We start from the raw sequence: 23,694 nt of genomic DNA, 5'->3' as shown, positions 1-23,694 counted from the left end.
CCCTCAAAGATTCACTCCTTGCAGTGGGTATTTCTTGTTGCAACTCAGGCTTTGGGATAGGCTCTTGCTACTAACCTCTGTAACAGGAGCTTTCACACAGGGACACCGCCCTAGCAATGTAGGCCAGGAAGCTTTCACTCCTAACAACTCCAAATGTTGAGGTGGAACCTCTGCCATTTATGGCAGTGATGGTCTTTATGCTCCTCCTAAAACAAGTGATAATGCACTTTGAACTATTGCAGTATGAAGGGAAAAAAATCATATGTGGTAAGTTTCATACTTGCATGCTATCCCTGTGACACTCCAGGATCATTCAGTGGGCTTATATTCAAGGCATCTAATATGGGCATTTTTCACATACAGCCATCAAGGTCAGGATCTGCATTCTTCATGTGGCATAAAGGTGCTGGTGGTCTCATAGGCTATGCATGCTTATGTAATCACTACATAAAGTTATGGCGTATAACAGCAATGAATATGCAGGGAAATAATCAATGGAGAGGCAGAGTCCAACCACATGACCAGTCAAGGACTGCCTCTGTCAATTTTTTTTTTTTTTTCACAGTAAAAGTCACACTTATTTTAACTTCATATATGGTAATGACCTGATTTGCAGAAATACTCAGATGATGATATAACTATAATAACTCTTACCCTTACAATCTCAAAATTTTTGTTGCAATATTAGTTCAGTCATGGCAGAATTCACACATGAAAGAGAGGAATGAGAAGTCACAATGAGCTTGATGGTTTAGGATTCAAGCAACCTACAAAACTTGATCCAGTATATCACAATAAAAGAAATAAAATATTGCTATGTAGCATGGGACATTTACTTCTGGTACTTACACTGACTCTTCCTTTGAGTAATATCTCCCAAAGGAGTGACTTACCTGGAGAGAGGCCTGTGCCATGTTAAGCAGGCACAATAAAATTCTAGCTTTCTAACAAGGGATCTACCACATCTGCTATGACATTTCCATGAGGGGATCCCCAACATTCCTACCTCTACTCCCTATAGAATGCGAGGTCCAATCCATTGGGAAGATTAAACACTAAGTGGTTGGCCCAAATACACAGAAAGGAAAACTTGCACATATCTATTCTGCAAAACAGCATAAAAATAAAATCCCTTGAACATGGAAGTAGACATTCTAGCTGAATGGAATGTGATATAGACAACCTAACATTCTGGGTCTGAATAATGACTATTGTAAGGTTTTGGATAGATTTTAATGATATTTACGAAGGGGTGTTGGACACTGACCTCTAATCCAAATATCTATTGATAACATTTTAAGTAGAATAACAAATAATCAAAATGAAATTAAACAGCACATCAATTAGTGCATGAAGAAAAATAAAAAAATTGTGCAACAGTTACAAAATTAATACCTGAACAAAACATAATACCTGGAAATGAAAAGAATGCAATTTTATAAGGGGTACACAATGACAATGACATGACCTGCCCTTTCTTCCATAAAACCTGTATACAGTTCACGTGTGGAGAAAATGTCTACTTTGATTAAAATTAAAAGGCTTGGAATGTTTTATTTCATATACTTTTTCAAGGGAAAGTGGTGTGATGTCAGCCATATTTCCCTTAATTTTTGCTCTCTGTCCTGCTAATTCATTACTGCTATTAATACTTGTGATACAGGTGATGCATTAGTGAAACTGATCCTGGAATTTACTAAAATGCTCACAACTCTCACTAACTGGTTGTGCGACGTGAGTTGGTCAATTAGTGTGATGGTGAGAAAATGTAATTTAGAGACTGGTATGGCCGCTACGAGAATACCTGATTGGACTAGTGTTCTCCCTAGTGGCCAATGCATCATTCTAGTGAAGGCAACCCCACACACGCATACACACATATGAGTGACTGCTGGGTTTTCATGGTGGTCACTTTTTAATCCTACAGTATAATTTTACTCATCTGAGTAATTCTGGAGCCATGGACATTTTTGTGGAAGAGCACATGGGTAATTACCATCAATCACTTCCCCCTGGACTACTGTATTAACATGCAGCTTTACCTGTAAGACAGGTCTTCATGCCGAGGCTTATGCAAAGGGAAAACTGCAGTGGCAGATCAATTTCTGAAATGGAAAGGATTACCTCAATACAGAAACCTTCTCATGATATCACTGCGCCACTCGAGGACAGAAGATTAGAAGCAAAGAAGTTAAGATGAACAACCTTTTGAAGAGTTAAGCAATACCTGTACAAATACAGATACAGGAATGTTGGTCAAAGTGAACATAAAACCTGTCTGCGCATCACTTTTTTTGAAAAGCACAGATCAGCCTCAAAAACAGGAAGCAATTCACAGCAGACTGGCAATGGTTTGAAGCAAATAAACTCATGGTTCATCCATAACTACCACGTTAATAGCAACACCTTAAGTATGCACTCAGTGGTGAGAGACCTGGGCACACAGGTTGACAGCAACCCAAACTTTGACCACCATGTCTCCACAGTGATAAGAAGGGTATTCTGTATTGCTCATCTCATAAGTAAGGGCATTGCCTCCAGAAAAGAGGCCAGTAATTGAGTACAACGCCCCTTTTGGTATGTACCTTTACAAGCACCTGCAGCAATTGGAGACCAGTAAAGGTTCCTCACAAGAAAAATTCAAGGTCTTCAGCATTAATTCTATATGGATCATCTGAAATCACTGTCACTTTATTCTGTTTCATACACTCTATTCACAGGCAATTTCTACCTTGCATACAAGGTAATCTCTGATCCTGCTTTATTGGAAATGCTGCATATCCGTAAGTCAAATGGTACACAGGTTACTCATGCTAAAGACCTTAACCTGGTATGTGACATTAATAGAACCTGCTGGAGAGACAGATTTGTCTCCCAGAGGTTACCACACCTTTGGAACAGACTCCCATGTCATGTCAAAGACAGCACCTCAATGGCCCTCTTCAAACAAAATCTAGGCAATTGCATTGGTAACTACAAATTCACCCCGGGGGTTTCACCTGTGTCCCCTCTTGAACAGGGGCAAAAGATGCTGATCGTGGAAATAAGGATAAAACTTGGCTACACTTGTAAGCACCCTATGGCCATTAGCCTAGTAACCTTCTATGACTCTGAGTTTTAACCTGCTTATCTTCGGGAGAATCACAGTGGTAGCAAGCTTAACAGGGCAAGTCTGACTTCCCTATTCCTAGCAACAGTCTGCAGTTCACCTTGGAGGGTGCCTAAGCTTTCTCAGGCCAGCTAAGGAATACAACCTCCACAATATGTTGTGGGTCTGCCGTAAGGACTTCTTTCAGTGGACTATGTTTGGTACACCTCACAAGGCAGGTATCCAGGGGGCATCTTCATAAGTTACCAAAACCACCTCAAATTAATCCTTTCAGTTCTGCTTTTCAATTGGTCTACTCCAAGAGCCTCCTAGATGGCTCGGCTTCTTACTCCATCATACAGTAATCTGCCTTTTCAATTGGTCTATTCCAAGAGCCTCCTAGATGGCTTGGCATCTTACTCAGTCATAAAGAAATCCTCCTTTTCAATTGGTCTATTCCAAGAGCCTCGTAGATGGCTCGGCATCTTACTCCATCATACAATAATCCTCAGTTCTGTAAAGGGCCCTCATTTTTGCACTGTTTATATCTGTGGCCTGATCCTTTCAGTCACTACCCAGAGTTTGTGACCACAGGTGATGGGGACAATGGCTGGTAAACTGAAAACTCCATCCAAGACTCACTGCAGTCCAGCACAAGGACTGCAGTACTCTTGCAACTGCAAACATTCAATAGATAACCTCCCGATTCCCCCTACCCCTATTTTTCAACAAAACCTTGACACACACAAACATCTCCACCTTAATTAGCTAATCCACTCTGCTGCAAAGCTCAATCTATTTTCTGTGAGAGGGCCATAACCTTGGATATAGTGGTGGTGCTGATTTCCATGCCAACCACTTCATACTCAAGTCCACATCAGAGATAATAAACAATCAAGCTCAAGAGAAGGTCACCATCGTTTTCCTCTATAAACAATAAATATGCAACCCTTATGACTGAAATTGGATACTCTCCAAACCTTACTGCCCAATAATACCCTTGTTGACAAAAGATGAAAAGGAAAGGAAGCAAAGCACAGATTTGCCTTAATTATACACCCATCTTAAATGTATTCATCTTATTTACTTGAATTTAACAAGGCTGAGCACTGACCACATATGACCAGACCACTGACACGTCCTGTTCCACAAGAGCAGGAAACATGCAGCATGCAACAGTGGCACCAGAATCTCGCATTAGAGTAGCATTACAGTTCTGGGACATGCATGCCTTCTCCCGGCCCACAAACATGCCTCTCCCAATATCCATATAAGGGCAAAAAGCTGATCAAGTGATCCACTGCTCCATAGCCAGGATAGAATCAGCACAGATTCTTCTTAATCAAGGGTCCATTATCAAGGGAAGTCCAGGCTACATCCACAATGCTCCAGCTTAATTAGCAACTCAAGAGTTTCCATTTCAGCACCCTGGCATAGATCTTTTCCTGTCTAACTGCAGCACTCCCTCCCAATCCTCTTTCGAAAAATGGGCATCACCACACCAGTTTGCAAATCCAGAGGTACTTATTATGAATGCAGCACTGAAAGCCATGTAATCTATGACATCCCAACAGCATCCAGTACTATCAGCATTTCTGAGTAAATCTCATTCACTGCTGCAATCTTGTTACTGTGGATGTGTTTAATTACCACAGTGACCTCATTATCAGAAATGGATCTGATCTCACTGTGCTGTGCCTCCACACGATAAGAGCAGATCCATCATGTTTTAAGAGATCCTCAATGTTCCATCTACTCAGGGCTGTAGCAGGTACACTTTGTGATGTACCCATTTTGTACCTCTGCCTCTGTCCTCAAAGCATTATGCCTAGCCCTTAGATACTCATACTGTTTAAGGCTGGAGGAGTTTGCCCTAGACAGGAAAGCATCACTAGCTGTGTTCTGCAGTACCCTGTCCTGGGTCCCCTCATTTGGTATATATTTGTTTGGCATGAAAGCAGGTATCAAAGAAGTATGACTAACGAAGTTTGTTGATGATGTCAACTCCATTCTAATAATTATATTCTCCAGCAACAGCTACACCAAACAAATATTTGGTGTGTTAATCATGTAATTGCATTTAATGCCAAGAAATTCCTCATTACCCTTGTCAAATCTAGCATAAGTACCACTTACCATCTAGATAACATTCCAATTAAATGTAACAGAGTCATCAAGGACATGTATCTATTTTTTCTACATTTGTTAGCCAGTTAAGCTGATGGGACACCAGCTTCCCATTTCAGGTGTGACTTGGCAGCACTGTCTGGTTAAGCTACATAGTCAGTGCTGCAGATCCTTGTACTCTTAACTACAGAAAGCAGCTGATTAACAGCTCAAAACCTAAGTCCCCTGCATTGCCAGATCCATGTCGGTAACATACAGTCTTTCAGTTGGTTAGAAAATCCTTATACCTTGCACAAGTTTATCACTTGTGGGATCTCCTCAAGTTCCAAAGAAGTTAGTCCCACTTCATTTCTCCCTTACTCAGCGCATCATAGAATATAAAGGCACATTTAGCATGAACCTCACACCAAAACTAACTCAAGAGACCTTGACATTTCCTTACCAAATGATTCAAACACCTTTAGCTACTCTGAGAGACTTAAAAACCCCATCTTGTCTACTCAGTGTTAAAAAGAATTCTGGCGGGGAGGTAATCGCTGCTTAGTTATCCATGCTATGGACTGCCCAGTACTCTTTGCTTTAGTGATTGTTTTGTTTAGGTGAAGGAGTACAACCACCTTCCTTGGAGACCTAAACCTATTCTACATCATCATCAGATGGCATACAACATACCTAACCCAATGTATTCCTCATTTCTGGACTAGGCTCCCCTTAGATGTTGAGCACAGTTCTTCCCTAATGACCTTTAAAACCACTGGATGGGCAAACACAAATTTTCAGCTGGGATATGTGGAGAAAGTCTCCTTAATGGGAACTACTATTAGTCTCCCACAAGTACTGGGTGATGCGGCAGAGTTTATTGATGGTATTACTATCTGCAGGCTAAACAAGAACCTATGAAACTCTGAATCAATAGTAGGACAACTCATCAGCCATTTTAACAAAGAGTACTTTAGTCAACTAAAACTCATCATCATCAATTTCATCAATTTTAAATAAACTTCTTCTACAAACTGAGCTGGGTCTGCAGTAGAGTGGTCCTTATAAATGATCTCACTTAGTTTTGGGGTTGTCCCAGTGGGCCTGAGAAAGGTGACCGATTTGCAGCCAGATTTAACCAGGGATGAGCAGATACAGGGTGGGGTACAGGTGGTGGATACATTAGTAAGAGCCAGATCAAGTATGTTAGAGCCTCTAGTGCACACAGTTTTATAATTTGTTTCAGCATGCAGTGGTATTAGAGTCAAGGAAATGCTGAGCGCACCCATTTTTAGAGGTTAAATGTGCAAATCAATTTTTTTTTTTTTTAATTTTATTTATTTAACATTTGTTGACTGGGGAAGTCCAACTAGGTTCCACAGATCCTGTTTTCAGCAGAGGCCCAGGGAGAAATGCTCCAGAAGCATGTTTTTAGAATGTTGAGGAAACCGGAGTACCCAGAGGAAACCCACGCCAATGCAGGGAGAACATGCAAACTCTACACAGAAGGAACCCCAGCTGAGAATCGAACTGAAGAACCTCGTGCTGTGAGGTGACAGCATTAACCGCTGCACCACTGTGCCACCCATCAATCAATCAATAAATAAATCAATGCTTAGGCAGTTGCTCTCCCCTAGCAAAAAGGTATTTCATTTGATATTTAAACCCTTTGTGGTATTAAGGTGCTTCTATGATTTTTGGGAAACACTGATAGGGACCTGTAGCAAGCTGCGAAGTGGTAGAGGGACTTGTTAAGGGTGATTTGGATCTTCAAGTTAATGGTCATGCATTCTTTAATGTGTTGGTATTTCAGATACTATCCTGTAGCTACCTAAGGACCTGAAAGTTTGACAGGTATTAAATCCCGCTATAGATGTAGAGCTGTCACAGCAGTGAAATCAAGTCTCAGTAACTACATTAATATTAAGGAGTTCAACCTGTGGGAGTGCCTCACATTCTGACATCTTCCTTGTTAGACTCCTAGCACTTAACAACACAACCATGATGTCAAACTTATATCAGAGTTTGCTAAATTGGAATGTCAGTGGGTGCCTAAAAAAGGCATTATGGGTCAGGAAAGGCTTTATCCAGCATGCAGAAGCCCTAGTATAACATATGTCGGCTACCTCTGGTGAAATAGAAAGTTTTATCTACCATTTCATCGCAAACTGATAACTACTGAACCCCCTTAGAATGACACCAATAACTTAGCCAATTGTTAAAGCCAATTATTTGTCTTGGTATCTAGGCATCATTCTTGATGAAGTCATGACATTACTCAAGACAGTCTGAGAACAGTCTGGGCAATGTTCTTTTCACCCTTCTCAAGTCACAGGAGGGTTTTGTCAGATACAGGACTGAATGCAGAATTAAATTAAGAGGGTTAAGGCTCTGATAGTTAATAAGCTGTTTCCAGTAGTTCTTGGTACAGGGTTTGTTTTTTTCTACCTCAGTAAGTCTACTACAAGTCTGCTCTGTAATTCTTAACAAGTCGTTTAAAAAGATTGTGTTTTGTATCTCCCATAAGAATGGGTGCTTGTATCCATATGTTAAGAAATGGATAAAATGGAAAGAAAATGCAGGCCATCCAAATTTGTTTTTTTTCTCGCCATCACAAATTTCCAAAACTCATGGACATGCACATGAAATTATGGTGTGCAACAAATTTAATTACCCTGAAAAACAAATGTTATAGTTTTACCAATGTCTGTATTACTTATAGCTAAGCATGACTTCAAAATGCAATTTGCTGCAGTGCTATTTGAAATGTGATCAGCAGCATACTATAAACTTGTTGGTATAAAACTGTAATTTGTCAGAGCTTTACATACTATTTGACGTTTCCCTTTATTTTAAGTAACATCTAGAATGTTAAACAAAATGCAATGTATAACATTAGTAAGAAACATAACTTACTATGCTTTTTGCATTCATCAACAAGCACGCTTCCGCCTTCTTTAAGGATGGCTCCAGAAACTCCTACAGAATACAACATATCAGTAAATACTATGCAATATAAATTAGAAACTTCAGCACACTGCTAAAACTAGTTAATATTTTCTGTTTAAGAGTTCATTATTACATTAGGACACACTGCAAAAAGAGATCCACACTTACCATTTTTGTCTCTTCACTCTTCTGCAGCACTCTCAAATCAGCTTTCTTCAAATCATGACATTCTCATGAACTAGCATTCCTAGTGCCTTTTGTAATCGGTATTAGTGAGTGCAAAAATGTCAACATTTCCTTGTATATGATAGCAATCTACAAGTTTTGTCTTGCTCTGTGGCACGTGAGCAATAATGCCCGACAGGGTGTGTGTTAATGTGCAACACTTCCTACTTGCTACTTTCTACTAGCCATAATGTGCAACACTTCCTACAACCTACTTCCTACTAGCCATTTCCTACTTAAATAACAGACATCAAGCAGTACTCTGGAACTCCACTCTATCCTCCCAACTACCTGTCAACATCCCACAAGGGTCCATACTGGGTCCCCTCCTATTTTCCTTATTTATCAATGACCTCCACCAAGTAGTTCCTCAAGCTACATGTATACAATACGCAGATGATTCTACACTAATCTGCTCAGCCACATCTGTATCAGACCTTCACTCCCTCACACAACACATATTTAAATCTGTAGAAGAATGGTTTTCCCAACACTGTCTACTACTTAACCCAAAAAAAACTAAACTCCTCCTCTTCACACCTTCCAGCAAATCTCCCCACATTGACTTTACTATAACATCAAAAAATGGCACACCTATATCACAAGATCCTACTACCAAACTACTAGGCATTACCATTGATAACAACCTTAACTTTGATGCCCATATAGACAACACATTGAAAACCATTAACAAAAAAATAGGCTCTCTTTACAGAATCAAACATTTCCTCACTCCAGAATCTAGAACAACTATAGCCCACTCCCACCTTATCTCACCCCTTCTCTATGCCTCTCCCATATTTACCAACTTATCAAAAAAGAATTTGTTGAAATTAAACAACTCCTACCACAACATAGCCAGATTTGCCACAGGAAACCCTTACAGAACCCACCACTGTACTAATTTAAAACAACTTGGCTGGCTTGAATTTCAGCAGCAACTAAAAATTAATCAATTAGGCATAGCCCATCCAATTCTTTATCAACCTGACAAAACACCTATACTATCTACTCTTATTCACCCATACCATAACCTAAAGTCCCTAAGATCTGCACACAAACTTCTTATAGATACTGTCAAGTCAAACAACAAGGCTGGAGACTCTCTTTTTTCTAGCACTGTTGGAAAAGATTGGAACCTGCTTCCCTCTGAACTTTCGTCTATTCCCTCAAAATCTCTCTCTAAAAAGAAACTCAAGCTATACCTCAAAACACAATGGCTGTGCCCCTGTACTAATCCTGACTAACTTTATTTCTTGACCCCTGACTATACTTCACATCTGTAATACCCAAATTCTATGTCAAATTGGCACCCACTGATCTGTAACTCCTTCTTACTATCTATGAAAAAAAAAAAAAAAAGTGTACTTACTTTTCTTCTTACTTTACTATATCCCTACTCTCTGTACATGTTGTAGTATTCTCCATGTATGTCATGTGCTACAATATTTTATTTCCTAACTACTGCATGTTTATATCTTATAACCTTGTCACTAGTAACAATGTCTTAATTTTATCTAATTTTACCTAATTACTTTACATGTATTTCTTTAATTGGATTTTATTTAGTATCATTATAATTGTTAATTTCGGAGCTTATCTCCCCGGGCCTCTACTGAAAATGGACATATATCCAGTTAGACTAGGCCGGTCAACAAATGTAAAATAAATAAATAAAAATAAACACCCTAAAAGGGCATTAATTGCACATTAACACACATCCTGGAGGGCATTATTGCGCTTAGAGAACGGGCTTGTTGTAAAATTGTTGTTTTACTTACTTTTTTTTACATACTATTTTTTTTGTAAATTTTTGATGCAAACTAGTTTCTTCCCATAATGTTTCAAACTTTCTGTAGTGTATGTTAATGGCGTTGGAGGAAGTATTTCACATCAAACATATATATATATATATATATATATATATATATATATATATATATATATATATATATATATATAATATAGCACTTAAAAAAGAAAAAAGTAAAACAATTTTACAGACAGCCCATTCTCTCTCATACACAGCTTTCATACACGCATTCACTCACACAAGATCGCTCTCACTCTCAGTCACACACACACACTCAGTCTTCTTTCATACAGGCAATCACTCACACATTGCTCTCACTCTCTCGATGTCTCTCACACACACACACACACACACACACACACACACACACACACACACACACACACACACAGTCACTTCTGCTTTCATACACGCATTCACTCACACAAGATCGCTCTCACTATCTCAGTCTCACACACACACACACACACAGTCTTCTTTCATACAGGCAATCACTCACACAACATTGCTCTCACTCTCTCGATGTCTCACACACACAATCACTTCTGCTTTCATATACGCATTCACTCTATCTCAGTCTCACACACACACACACACACACACACACACACACACACACACACACACTCAATTTCATGCACACATTCACTCACAAGCAGACAGCAACAAACATAAAATTAACTCTCTCTTACTTTTATACATGCATACACTGTCTTTGTCTCTCATATACACACACACTTTTTATTTTACACTCACTAAGCAGCAAAAGAGCTGCTTAACGAGCATGAAATAATGGTGGCAGTTCCGTTTTTCTCAGTCCGAGCTCCACGACTGCTTGATAAGCTGCTGTGAAGTGGCGGACTTGTTTTTCACCGGGCATTACTTGGACATTAATACACTGCTGGAGAATACTCGTTCTCCAATCACATTACTGATGTACAGTAAGCCCATTCTCTAATGAGGAATAAAGCTCTAACTACAAACCAGACGACCCAGAATCAACCAATGATGGCGGACTTGTTTTTCACCGGGCATTACTTGGACATTAATACACTGCTGGGGAATACTCGTTCTCCAATCACATTACTGATGTACAGTAAGCCCATTCTCTAATGAGGAATAAAGCTCTAACTACAAACCAGACGACCCAGAATCAGCCAATGACCTGTACGACAGACAAGCCATTAGAGGAGAGTGCCAGTGATTGGCTGACATCAGTTTGCATATTCATGGGGTAAGGAATTGATCTGGCCCAATGGACAGCATACACCAACAGGTAAGATGGGTTTACAGTGCAAGCGTATAGTCTGAAAACAAGTGCTTGCGTTTGCCAAGCTGCAGTAGTACTATAGGTGAAAAGGCTGTCTTGTCGGCGGTGGGGATAAGGTAAAACTCAAAAACAAATTTAATCTAATCACAGATGATTACTTTCCAGTACATATCTCTGTCATCTACCAAAAGAGTGGGCATCCAAATTTCAAATTAGCAGATCTCCCACTTAGGATGATGCAGGATGCTCATACAAGACAGGAAAGTGCAATAATAAAGCTTGATGGCTGTAAATAGGGAGAGCAAACAAAGACATACAAATTCTGACCTCATATCTGCTGAACCATGAACAGTGATAAAACCCCAAGGCTTCCTATCAGTTTGAGCACTATATTACCTGTTTTTCCTGTTTTTCTGTGCTTAAATTGTTGTTTGCACTTCTTGGCTAAAGTTTTGCTTAAAAGTTAACAAACAGGCTAATACACTCAAGTGTACTAGCCTTTGATAGCAATTTAGTCGAATAACAAAGCATTTACTGTATTTTCTGTCTGTGTGTGCAAAAAAAACTAAAAAAAAACAAAAAAATACTTCTGCTTTCCTAACTTTCCTAGCTAGTTGTTCCAGTGACCAGATTTGCTGATCCCTGGGCTTTGTATTTGGTTCCTGTGTTCCTCCATTTTCTTGTGTGGCCAGAGTTTCTTTACTCACCAGTGAGAGTGGGGAGTACTGAGCTGCCTGTTTGTCCTCAGAGGAGTGGTTAGAGTCAGCAACTAGTAATTCATTGGCCATTTTGGGTCATTTCCTGTTTTTTCCAGCCCCCTGCTATAAAGCACGTGTTAGCGCGATTTAGCGCAGAGTTGCCACAGGAGCACACAAGAGCAGCGGCGGTTAATCAAGGTTAAACTATTCGGGTTACCTAAAGTCCACTCTTCAAATTTTCCCTTAAAACAGCCTTCCTTGAACTGTACTACTGATCTAACCAGCGTATCCTATAACTAAAAAGTTCATCTCTACTCGATTCCCAAGTAGACTATTCTCTATCTGTAAAGCCTAGCACTTGCTCCTACAGTACTTTTCACCTTGATATAGCACTTTTATTATAGATAGTACCCCACCAGCCTAAAACCCCTTTCTCGATCACCCACATCCCCCGGAGTCTTTTTTTAAGTTTTTTGTCTATTCCTTTTAGCATGCCGAGGGATCAGTTGCTAGTGTCCTCTCCTGCTCAGCTGGTGAATCTGGGAATATTGAGGCAATGTTACAATTGCCTCATGTACACAAGACAACCCTCTCTTTCTCCCACAAAACACAAATACATGCGAGAGATGCAACTATACAGCCAAACTGGAGGCTGAGCTCTCTCAACATAGGACTGGCAAGACCAGACAGGAGGAGAAGGTAACCACATACCCAGTCTCACATAGTACTATCACAACTTCAAATCATACACATAAACACACAAAGACATACTCGGAGGCTCTGATCAAAAATCTACCAAAACAGCAGAGGCCACCAAAGCAGACACCCAAACAACTACTACCTCAGGACACAACACATAGACCACACAGTCAGTGTGCCAAACAGTCACAGCCCTTAAGGCCAAACACAATGCCAGACACACTCGTCATTGGTGACTCCATAGTCAGACACACTGACGTCCCGCTCACCAGATTTAATAAGGAGAAGGTCACAGTAAGCTGCCTGTCAGGCGCTAGAATCCGCCACATAACGCAAGCACTCAGGTCTCTCAACAGCAGGTATAAGTACGACTCAGTCATTGTCCACACTGGTGTAAACGACCCGAGACGTACCTCCTTGGACTACATGAAAACAGACATTGAGGAGCTCTCTGATTATGTAGCCCAGGCAGGTATGACCTTGACCTTGAGCAGTATCCTACCTTCACCAAGAATGATGCCACAATACAGAGATAAGATGATCAGCTTTAATAATTGGCTTAAACTCTGGTGTCATTCAAAGGGGATCCAATGAAAAAAAAACAAAAAAAATACTCGTTTTCCATACTTTTCTAATAGTTTGTTCCAGTGATCAGATTTTGCTGATCCCTGGGCTTTGTCTTGGTTCCTGTTTTCTCCATTTTCCTTGTTTGGTCAAGGGGTAGTTTCTTTACTCACTAGTGGGAGTAGGGAGTACTGAGCTGCCTGTTTGTCCTCAGAGGAGTGGTTTAAGGCAGAAGCTTGTAGTTTATTGGCCATTTTGGGTCATTTCCTGTCTTTTCCAGCCCCCTGCTATAAAGCACGCTTTAGCGTGGAGCTGCCACTGTTGCACACTAGGGCAGCACCGGTTAAGCAGGTTTAAACTATTCGGGCTACCTAAAGTCCACTCTTCAAATTTTCCCTTAAAACTACCTCCCTCGAACTATACTACTGATCTAATCAGCGTATCCTATAACTAAAAATATCCTCTCTACTTGACTCCAAGTAGACTATTCTCTATCTGTTAAACCTAGCACTTGCTCCTACAGTACTTATTACCTTGATACGGCACTCTTGTCATAGATAGTACCCCAAAAAGGCAACCCCCCATTTCTCGGTCACCCACGTCCCCCGGAATCTTTTTTAAAGTTTTTTTGTCTATCCTTCTAGCATGTCGAGGGATCAGTTGCTAGTGTTCTCTCCTGCTCAGCTGGTGAACCTGGGAATATTGAGGCAATGTTACAATTGCCTCATGTACACAGACAACCCTCTCCTCCTCCCACAAAACACAAATACATGCGAGAGATGCAACTATACGGCCAAACTGCAGGCTGAGCTCTCTCAACATAGGACTGGCAAGACCAGACAGGAGGAGAAGGTTACCACACACACTATAGACCCAATCTCACATAGTACCATTACAACCTCAAATCATACACATAAACACACAAAGACATACTCGGAGGCTCTGATCAAAAATCTACCAAAACAGCAGAGGCCACCAAAGCAGACACCCAAACAACCACCACCTCAGAACACAACACCTGCAACACATAGACCTCACAGTCAGAGTGTCAAACAGTCACAGCCCTTAAGGCCAAACACAATGCCAGACACACTAGTCATTGGTGACTCCATAGTCAGACACACTGACGTCCCGCTCACCAGACTGAGTAAGGAGAAGGTCACAGTAAGCTGCCTGTCGGGTGCTAGAATCCGCCACATAACGCAAACACTCAGGTCTCTCAACAGCAGGTACAAATATGACTCAGTCATTGTCCACGCTGGTGTAAACGACCTGAGACGTACCTCCTTGGACTACATGAAAAGAGACATTGAGGAGCTCTCTGATTATGTAGCCCAGGCAGGTATGACCTTGACCTTGAGCAGTATCCTACCTTCACCAAGAATGATGCCACAATACAGAGATAAGATGATCAGCTTTAACAATTGGCTTAAACACTGGTGTCATTCAAAGGGGATCCAGTGTCTGTCTGCCTGGGATGACATGCTGGACAAGCCACGCTGCTTCGCAAGGGATGGCTTGCACCTGTCACCCTGGGATTCCGGATATTGGCAAAGGCTCTTGCCACCCCATAGTGCCTTTTTAGGCAAGGCTCAAATTCTAAACCTACCACCCTAGAACACAAAAGGAAAACCAAGGGTAATGCTGATCAATGCCAGAAGTCTAAATCTCAAAATGCACGCACTCGAGGCCCTTCTCAGTATGGAGAACATCGATGTCTGTGCTGTGACAGAAACCTGGTTCAAGGCTCCTGAGAGCACCCCAGCTATCAGGTTTTACCTCATATCATGCGTTCCGCCCCAAAATCCGGACAATACCAAGAAAGGAGGAGGGTATCCATATTCATCAAGGACACCCACACCTCAAGACTGGTGGCAACGCGCTGCATCGGAGACCATCCAGGTGCAATTAACCATAGGCAAGACTACTCTGCAAATTGTAGCATGTTACAGGCCACCCTCACAAACTCAGGAACCTCACATGGCCTTCCTGAAAACACTAGAGGGGATAAATGTATCACCAAACACCATCATACTAGGTGACTTCAATTACCCTAATATAGACTGGGAACACTACTCAAGCCCAAACACCCTAGCCCAAAAGTTCCTGGAATTCATAAACTCAAATGCCATGGAACAACTAGTCACCATCCCCACAAGAGGAGATAACATACTTGATCTCATCATAACGAACATGGGAACACAATGTTCAACACCGGAAGTATACCCCTCACTGGTGAGATCAGATCACAAACTAATCTCGCTGGAGGTCCTCATCCCACCCCCACCTGAAATAAAAAACCACAGTAAAGAACTTCTCAAAAGCCGACTTCACACTTCTAAAGACTAGTGTGGTCTCCTTTAAGGCCCCCGAGCTGGCGGAAAACAGTACTCAAGCTGCTGAATCACTTACAAATGCCTTCTACCAACACCTGCAGGACTGCATGGATAAGGCAATCCCAAGCAAAACAAAGACTCTTTGTACCAAAGGCAAGCGTCCAGTCTGGTGGACCCCAGCCATAAACAAACTCTACAACAAAAGGAGGAAGCTACTACAAGATAGAGCAAAATCCTTAAAAGGTAAGACACCCTTGATCACTATAAGTAAAAAACTAAGAGCTCTCATAAAATCATCCAAAGCAAATTTCGAGAGAAAAATAGCTAAAGACTCAAAAGACAATCATAAGGCCTTCTTTAGCTATGTTAGAAACCTGGGAGGAAACTCCCAGATATGCTCAGAACTAGTTCAAAATGATGTGAAGATTACTGATCCTACAGACATTGCCAACATACTGGCTGACAAGTTCAGTGCAAACTTCTCCCCCCCAAAAGGAGAGATATCTATACCAAACGATTGCAGCCCCCCAAACATCTCCAGCGCCCAAGTGAGAACTGCTCTCTCCAAAGCAAAAAACACAGCATCCATGGGACCTGATGGTGTCCCCGGCTGTGTGCTCCACGAACTCAATGAGGAATTAAATCCACAGCTAGGACAGCTGTTTAATCAAAGTCTTACCTCTGGATACGTACCCAGGGAGAAGCACTGCAGCTGTGGTCCCACTTCACAAAGGCGGTGCCTCCACCGACCCTGGAAATTACCGGCCCATTAGCTTGACAAGCCTTATCTGCAAAGCCATGGAGAGGATCATAATGGACCTCATAAATAAAGACATAGGGAATTTGCAGACTTTGGATCCAACCCAGTTTGGCTTTGTCAAAGGCAGATCATGCCTTTTAAACTTGGTTGACTTTTTCGAAACAGTCACCAAAGCCATTGATGAGGGAAAGGCAGTCCATACAGCCTACCTCGATCTGGCTAAGGCCTTCGATACAATACCCCACTGGTATCATTGAAAAACTCATCAGCTTAAATGTTAACCCATACATCACAAGATGGGTTGCAAACTGGCTGAGTGACAGAACCCACAGGGTCAGAGTTGCTGGCGCCATGTCAGACTCAAAGCCTGTTACAAGTGGTGTCCCACAGGGCTCAGTCCTGGGCCCACTCTTGTTTGGCATCTACTTTTCCAAGTACAAGCAAACACAGGAAGGTTATGGCTGACAAAGTTTGCAGATGACTGCAAACTGGGCGCCATAGTAGAAAACACATCTGACACAGATATCCTTCAGAAGGGTCTCACAGAAATGGATAACTGGTGCCAGAGCCACGGCCTAAAGTTAAATGCCAAAAAATGCATAGTCATACCCTTCGGGAAAAACAAGGTTACCCCTAGCTACCAAATAGGTGGCAATCCACTGAGCACAGAAGTAGTTATCAGGGACCTGGGGACCCAGGTTGATGGTAGTCTGTCATTCGACACCCATGTAGCTAAAGTAGTTAGGAAGACCTTCTACATTGCCCACCTTATCATGAAGGGATTCTCATCTAGATCAAGGGAGGTCATAGTCTCCCTTTACTCATCACTCATCAGACCAATGATTGAGTACAATGCCCCATTCGGAATGTATCTGACCCAACACTTGCAGCAGCTGGAGAGGCCACAAAAGTTCCTCACCAAAAGGATAAAGGGTCTCAAAAATCTGTCCTATGCTGCCCGACTGAAAGATCTCCAGCTCTATTCAGTCGCCACCGCTTGCTCAGAGGTGACCTTTGCCTAACATACAAGGCCATGTCAAACCCAGATTTGATGAATATGCTTCACCTCAAAAATCTAGATCCATCAGAGCCACAAGGGCGGAGACTTAAACCTCGACACGGCTATTAATAGGACGTGCTGGAGGGATAGATTCATCACTCAAAGACTCCCTATGCTGTGGAACAAAATCCCGGTACATGTGAGGCAGAGCACCTCGCTGGCCTTGTTCAAGAGAAATCTTGACCAATGGATGGGAGATCGCAGATATACCCCAGGGATTACCTCAGTGTCACTGCTCGACAGAGGCACAGCAAAATAATGGGTATAGTTCCCCATACTAAAGGGGTGGCGTAAGCCACAAAACGATGGGCTAGGCTTGTAAATGCCCTCGGGCAGATAGCCTAGTATGAACCTATGAACCTATGAATGTCTGTCTGCCTGGGATGACATGCTGGACAAGCCACGCTGCTTCGCAAGGGATGGCTTGCACCTGTCACCCCTGGGCTTCCGGATATTGGCAAAGGCTCTTGCCACCCCCATAGTGCCTTTTTTAGGCAAGGCTCAAATTCTAAACCTACCACCCTAGAACACAAAAAAGGAAGGAAAAAAACTAAGGGTAATGCTGCTCAATGCCAGAAGTCTCAACCTCAAGATGCACGCACTCAAGGCCCTTCTCAGTATGGAGAACATTGATGTCTGTGCTCTAACTGAAACCTGGTTCAAGGCTCCTGAGAGCACCCCAGCACTATCAGGTTTTACCTCATATCATGCTTTCTGGCCCCAAAATCCGGACAACACCAAGAAAGGAGGGGGGGTGTCCATATTCATCAAGGACACCCACACCTCAAGGTTGGTGGCAACACACGATGCATCGGAGACCATCCAGGTGCAACTAACCATAGGCAAGACTGCTCTGCAATTTGTAGCATGTTACAGGCCACCCTCTCAAACTCAGGAACCTCACACAGCTTTCCTGAAAACACTGGAGGGGGTAAATGTATCTCCAAACACCATCATACTAGGTGACTTCAACTACCCTAATATAGACTGGGATCACTACTCAAGCCCAAACACTCTAGCCCAAAGGTTCCTGGAGTTCATAAACTCAAATGCATTGGAACAACTAGTCACCATCCCCACAAGAGGTGAAAACATACTTGATCTCATCATCACGAACATGGGATCACAATGTTCAACACCGGAAGTATACCCCTCACTGGTGAGATCAGATCATAAACTAATCTCACTGGAGGTCCTCATCCCGCCCCACCCGAGATAAAAAAGACCACAGTGAAGAACTTCTCAAAAGCCGACTTCACACTTCTAAAGACTAGTGTGGTCTCCTTTAAGGCCCCCGAGCCGGCGGTAAACATTACCCAAGCCGCTGAATCACTTACAAATGCCTTCTACCAGCACCTACAGACTGCATGGATCAGGCAATCCCAAACAAAACAAAGACTCTTTGTACCAAAGGTAAGCGTCCAGTCTGGAGGACCCCAGCCATAAACAAGCTCTACAACAAAAGGAGGAAGCTACTACAAGATAGAGCAAAATCCTTAAAAGGTAAGACACCTCTGATCATTATAAGTAAAAAACTAAGAGCTCTCATAAAATCATCCAAGGCAAATTTTGAGAGAAAAATCGCTAGGGACTCAAAAGACAATCATAAGGCCTACTTTAGCTATGTTAGAAACCTGGGAGGAAACTCCCAGATATGCTCAGAATTAGTCCAAAATGATGTGAAAATTACTGAACCTACAGACATTGCCAACATACTGGCTGACAGGTTCAGTGCAAACTCCCAAAAGGAGAGATATCTATACCAGAGGATTGTAGCCCCCAAACATCTCTAACGCCCAGGTGAGAACTGCTCTCCAAGCTTAAAACACAGCATCCATGGGACCGGATGGTGTCCCCGGCTGTGTGCTCCACGAACTCAATGAGGAATTAAACCCGCAGTTAGGACAGCTGTTTAATCTTAGCCTCACCTCAGGATACGTACCCAAGGAGTGGCGCACGGCAACTGTGGTCCCACTTCACAAAGGCGGTGCCTCCACCAACCCTGGAAATTACCGTCCCATCAGCTTGACAAGCCTGATCTGCAAAGCCATGGAGAGGATCATAATGGAACTCATAAATAAAGACATAGAGAACTTGCAGACTTTGGATCCAACCCAGTTTGGCTTTGTCAAAGGCAGATCATGCCTTTTAAACTTGGTTGACTTTTTCGAAACAGTCACCAAGGCCACTGATGAGGGAAAGGCAGTCCATACAGCCTACCTCGACCTGGCAAAGGCTTTCGACACAATACCCCACTCAGGTATCATTGAAAAACTCATCAGCTTAAATGCAAACCCATACATCACAAGATGGGTTGCAAACTGGCTAAGTGACAGAACCCACAGGGTCAGAGTTGCTGGTGCCATGTCAGACTCAAAGCCTGTCACAAGTGGTGTCCCACAGGGCTCAGTCCTGGGCCCACTCTTGTTCGGCATCTACTTTTCTGAAGTACAAGTAAACACAGGAGGGCTATGGCTGACAAAGTTTGCAGATGACTGCAAACTGGGTGCCATAGTCGAAAACACATCTGACACAGATATCCTTCAGAAGGGTCTCACAGAAACGGATAACTGGTGCCAATGCCATGGCCTAAAGTTAAACGCCAAGAAATGCATAGTCATACCCTTCGGGAAAAACAAGGTTACCCCTAGCTACCATATAGGTGGCAATCCACTGAGCACAGAAGAAATTATCAGGGATCTGGGGACCCAGGTTGACAGTAACCTTTCGTTTGACACTCACGTTGCTAAAGTAGTTAGGAAGACCTTCTACATTGCCCACCTGATCATGAAGGGATTCACATCTAGATCAAGGGAGGTCATCGTCCCCCTGTACTCATCACTCATCAGACCAATGATCGAGTACAATGCCCCATTCGGAATGTATCTGACCCGACACCTGCAGCAGCTGGAAAGGCCCCAAAAGTTCCTCACCAAAAGGATAAAGGGCCTCAAAAATATGTCTTATGCTGCCCGACTGAAAGAACTCCAGCTCTATTCAGTCGCTTACCGCTTGCTCAGAGGTGACCTGTGCCTGACATACAAGGCCATGTCAAACCCAGATTTGATGAACATGCTTCACCTCAAAAAATCTAGATCCCTCAGAACTACAAGGGCGGGAGACTTAAACCTTGACACGGTTATTAATAGGACGTGCTGGATGGACAGATTCATCACCCAGAGACTCCCTATGCTGTGGAATAAAATCCCGGTACATGTGAGGCAGAGCACCTCGCTGGCCTTGTTCAAGAGAAATCTTGACCAATGTATGGGAAATCGCAGATATACCCCAGGGATTACCTCAGTGTCACTGCTTGACAGAGGCACAGCAAAATAATGGGCATAGTTTTCTTCAAACTAAAGGGGTGGCGAAAGCCACAAAACTCTGGGCTAGGCTTATAAATGCCCTTGGGCAGATAGCCTAGTATGAACCTATGAACCTATGAAAAGGCAGCTGTGGAGAGTGGGTTTGAAAAGCTCATTCCAGTTTGCACATCAATTGGTGGGAGGCAACCCGATCTAGAATGCTGAAGACTCATACTCGAGGCAACATGACTACACCAGGCATATAGAAATGGGCAGTGCATTTTAAATTATTAAGCAATGTGTCATTGGTAGTAGATTAATAGAAGCATATGTTAGACAAGTGTCTCACATAGCACTCGTTCCCTCAGTGGCATATGTAGTAAACTTGAATACTGGATTAAAAGTAAAACCCCCACAGAACCACCAAGGTATTTACTGCATACAAAGCTAATGTATCTTCTCCCCTGCTAGCTGAGTCATGTGTCAATCTCTTTGGTTCATCCTCTTAACCACAAATGACATTGGTTAAAACAGACATTTAGACTGGGAAAGAAGAAAGTAGCAGACAGTCAGAGTATTACACATTCAGAAAACGCAAAGCCTTCTTACTCGATCCTTTTACATTGTTAAATATGACGAAACAAACCATTAACTTTCAAGACAGCAGACGTGATACGTAGCAAAACATACTAGTAAATGAAGGATTTTTTGCATTAAAAGTAGACACATGCCACTCAGCCAAGGGTGGAAACACTCAGCCCTATTTGGCTTTAACTGCTTGCTGTATGGAATGCTAGATTCAGAGTCTTTATATTCACTTTTATTTAAACTGGCAGTCACAAAAAAAAAAAAAAAGTGGGTCAGAAATGCTAATGCATTTCACTGGAGTCATTACAGGGTGGACTGTAAACTTGATGAACTGTGCACATACAGTATCATTACTTAGATATAAAGACTATCTTAAGGAATTCATTGAATATCTCAATGAAAACAAGTGGGGTATTTAATTTGCAGTTCATTTTGAAACCAAGTGCATTTCTTTTTTGGATGTCCAAATAACCCTTTTGGATGATGGTACCCTGTCCACTGATATTCATAGCAAAGAATTTAGCTCGAATAATTTATTACTTTCTTCTAGTTGCCATCCTAAACACATATGTAATATTCCCAAATTCCAGTTTCTCAGGCTACGTCGCATCTGCTCTAATACAACTAATTTTAAAAGCCAGAGACTTTACACCTTATTGATAGATTTTGTAACAGGATATGACCGAAATCAAGTCGCTTGATGAGCACATTTGCATTTACCCAGGATCGTAGTCAATTACTAAAATATAAACAAGATTGTCATGATGAAGGGATCAGGCTTGTTACCACATATGCCAGTAATACTAATAGATTCATTATTTTGATACAAAAACATTGGAATATTCTTTTGGCAGATGAGCATCTTTCATTTTTCTGGCTTTCTATTTTCGACTGCTGTATTTTGCCTAAAAAGCGAATATTTATTACTTGACTAGCTCTGCAAGTTGATTCACTGTATTTCTGTTTGTTTTGAACTGTTTTGCACTTTAAAAGTTTGTTTTTATTTAAATTAATTGGTAGGCTACACACTCAAGTGTGCTAGCCGATTTAAAGCATTTACTGTTTGTTACTGTATCTATTTTTTATCTGTTTGTGAAAAAAAAAATCCTTGTTTTCCCACCTTTACTGAACTAGAATAGTCCAGTCTTCAGATTTTGCTGAACTCTGGGCTGTGTCATAGTTCCTGTGTTGTCCATATCCTTATTTGGATAGGAGGAAGCTTCTTTGTTCACCAGTGGGAGTGGGGAGCACTGAGCAGTCTATCTGGGTTCCAGCCCAGCAACTTGTAGTTTATTGGTCATTTCCTAGCTCTTTCTAACCCCCTGCTATAAAGCCCGCTTTTGCGCAAAGTTGCGCATAGCACAGCATCAGGCAGCTCCCGTTAATCAAGTTTAAACTATTTCTGGCTCCGCTAAGTGTGCTCTTCAATTTTTCCCTTAGAACTGTTCTACTTTCAATCTAAACAGTCTATTCTCTATCTGAAAAGTCCAGCACTTGCTCCTAAAAGCATTTTATACAAGTAAAGCACTCAAACAAAAAGAAAGCACTACATCCACCTACAATCCCCCCTGAGTACCCATTTCCCTATAGGTCCTTTCTGACTCCGTTACACAGCAATCCTTTACACTATTCTAGCATGTCGAGGGGTCAATTACTGGCGTCCTCTCCAGTTCAACTGGTGAATCTGGGAATCTTGAGGCAATGTTGCAACTGCCTCATGCACACAGACAACCCTCTCCTCCTCCCAACAAATACATATATATGTGAGAGATGCAACTACATAACCAAACTGGAGGCTGAGCTCTCTTGACTCAGTACTGGCAAAACCAGTCAGGAGGAGAAGGTAACCACACACACCACAAACCCAGTCTCACATAGACCTATCACAACTGCAAACCAAACACAAACACAAAAACATACTCGGAGGCTCTAAATAAAAATCTACCAAAACAACAGAGGCCTCCAAAGCAGACATCCAAGCAACCACTACGTCAAAACATAACACATGCAACACATAGTTCACAAAGTCAGTGTGCCAAACAGTCACAGCCCTTAAGGCCAAACAACATGCCTGATGCACTTGTAATAGGTGACTCCATAGTCAGACACACTGACGTCCCTCTCACCAGACTGAACAAGGAAAGGATTACAGTAAGCTGCCTGTCGGGCGCTAGAATCCGCCACATAACACAAGCACTCAGGTCACTCCAAAGCAAGTACAAATATGACTCAG

General features: G+C 42.1%; 1 protein-coding gene across 1 annotated transcript in view; it reads right to left on the bottom strand.

Moving 5' to 3' along the window:
- Positions 1 to 23,694, bottom strand: part of LOC122804788 (protein mono-ADP-ribosyltransferase PARP14-like) — a gene marked incomplete in the record, with an annotated part of 1,493,437 nt that overhangs the window by 726,248 nt on the left and 743,495 nt on the right. The window contains 1 exon segment of the mRNA XM_044074882.1: positions 8,111 to 8,173. Within this exon segment, the coding sequence (XP_043930817.1) occupies positions 8,111 to 8,173 (63 nt within the window).

This window comes from Protopterus annectens, chromosome 6.part0 (assembly GCF_019279795.1).
Source record: "Protopterus annectens isolate FY-2018-M chromosome 6.part0, PAN1.0, whole genome shotgun sequence".
Taxonomy (NCBI): Eukaryota; Metazoa; Chordata; order Ceratodontiformes; family Protopteridae; genus Protopterus; species Protopterus annectens.
The sequence above is the reverse complement of the archived record's forward strand: the minus strand, read 5'-3'. Positions and strand labels throughout refer to the sequence as shown.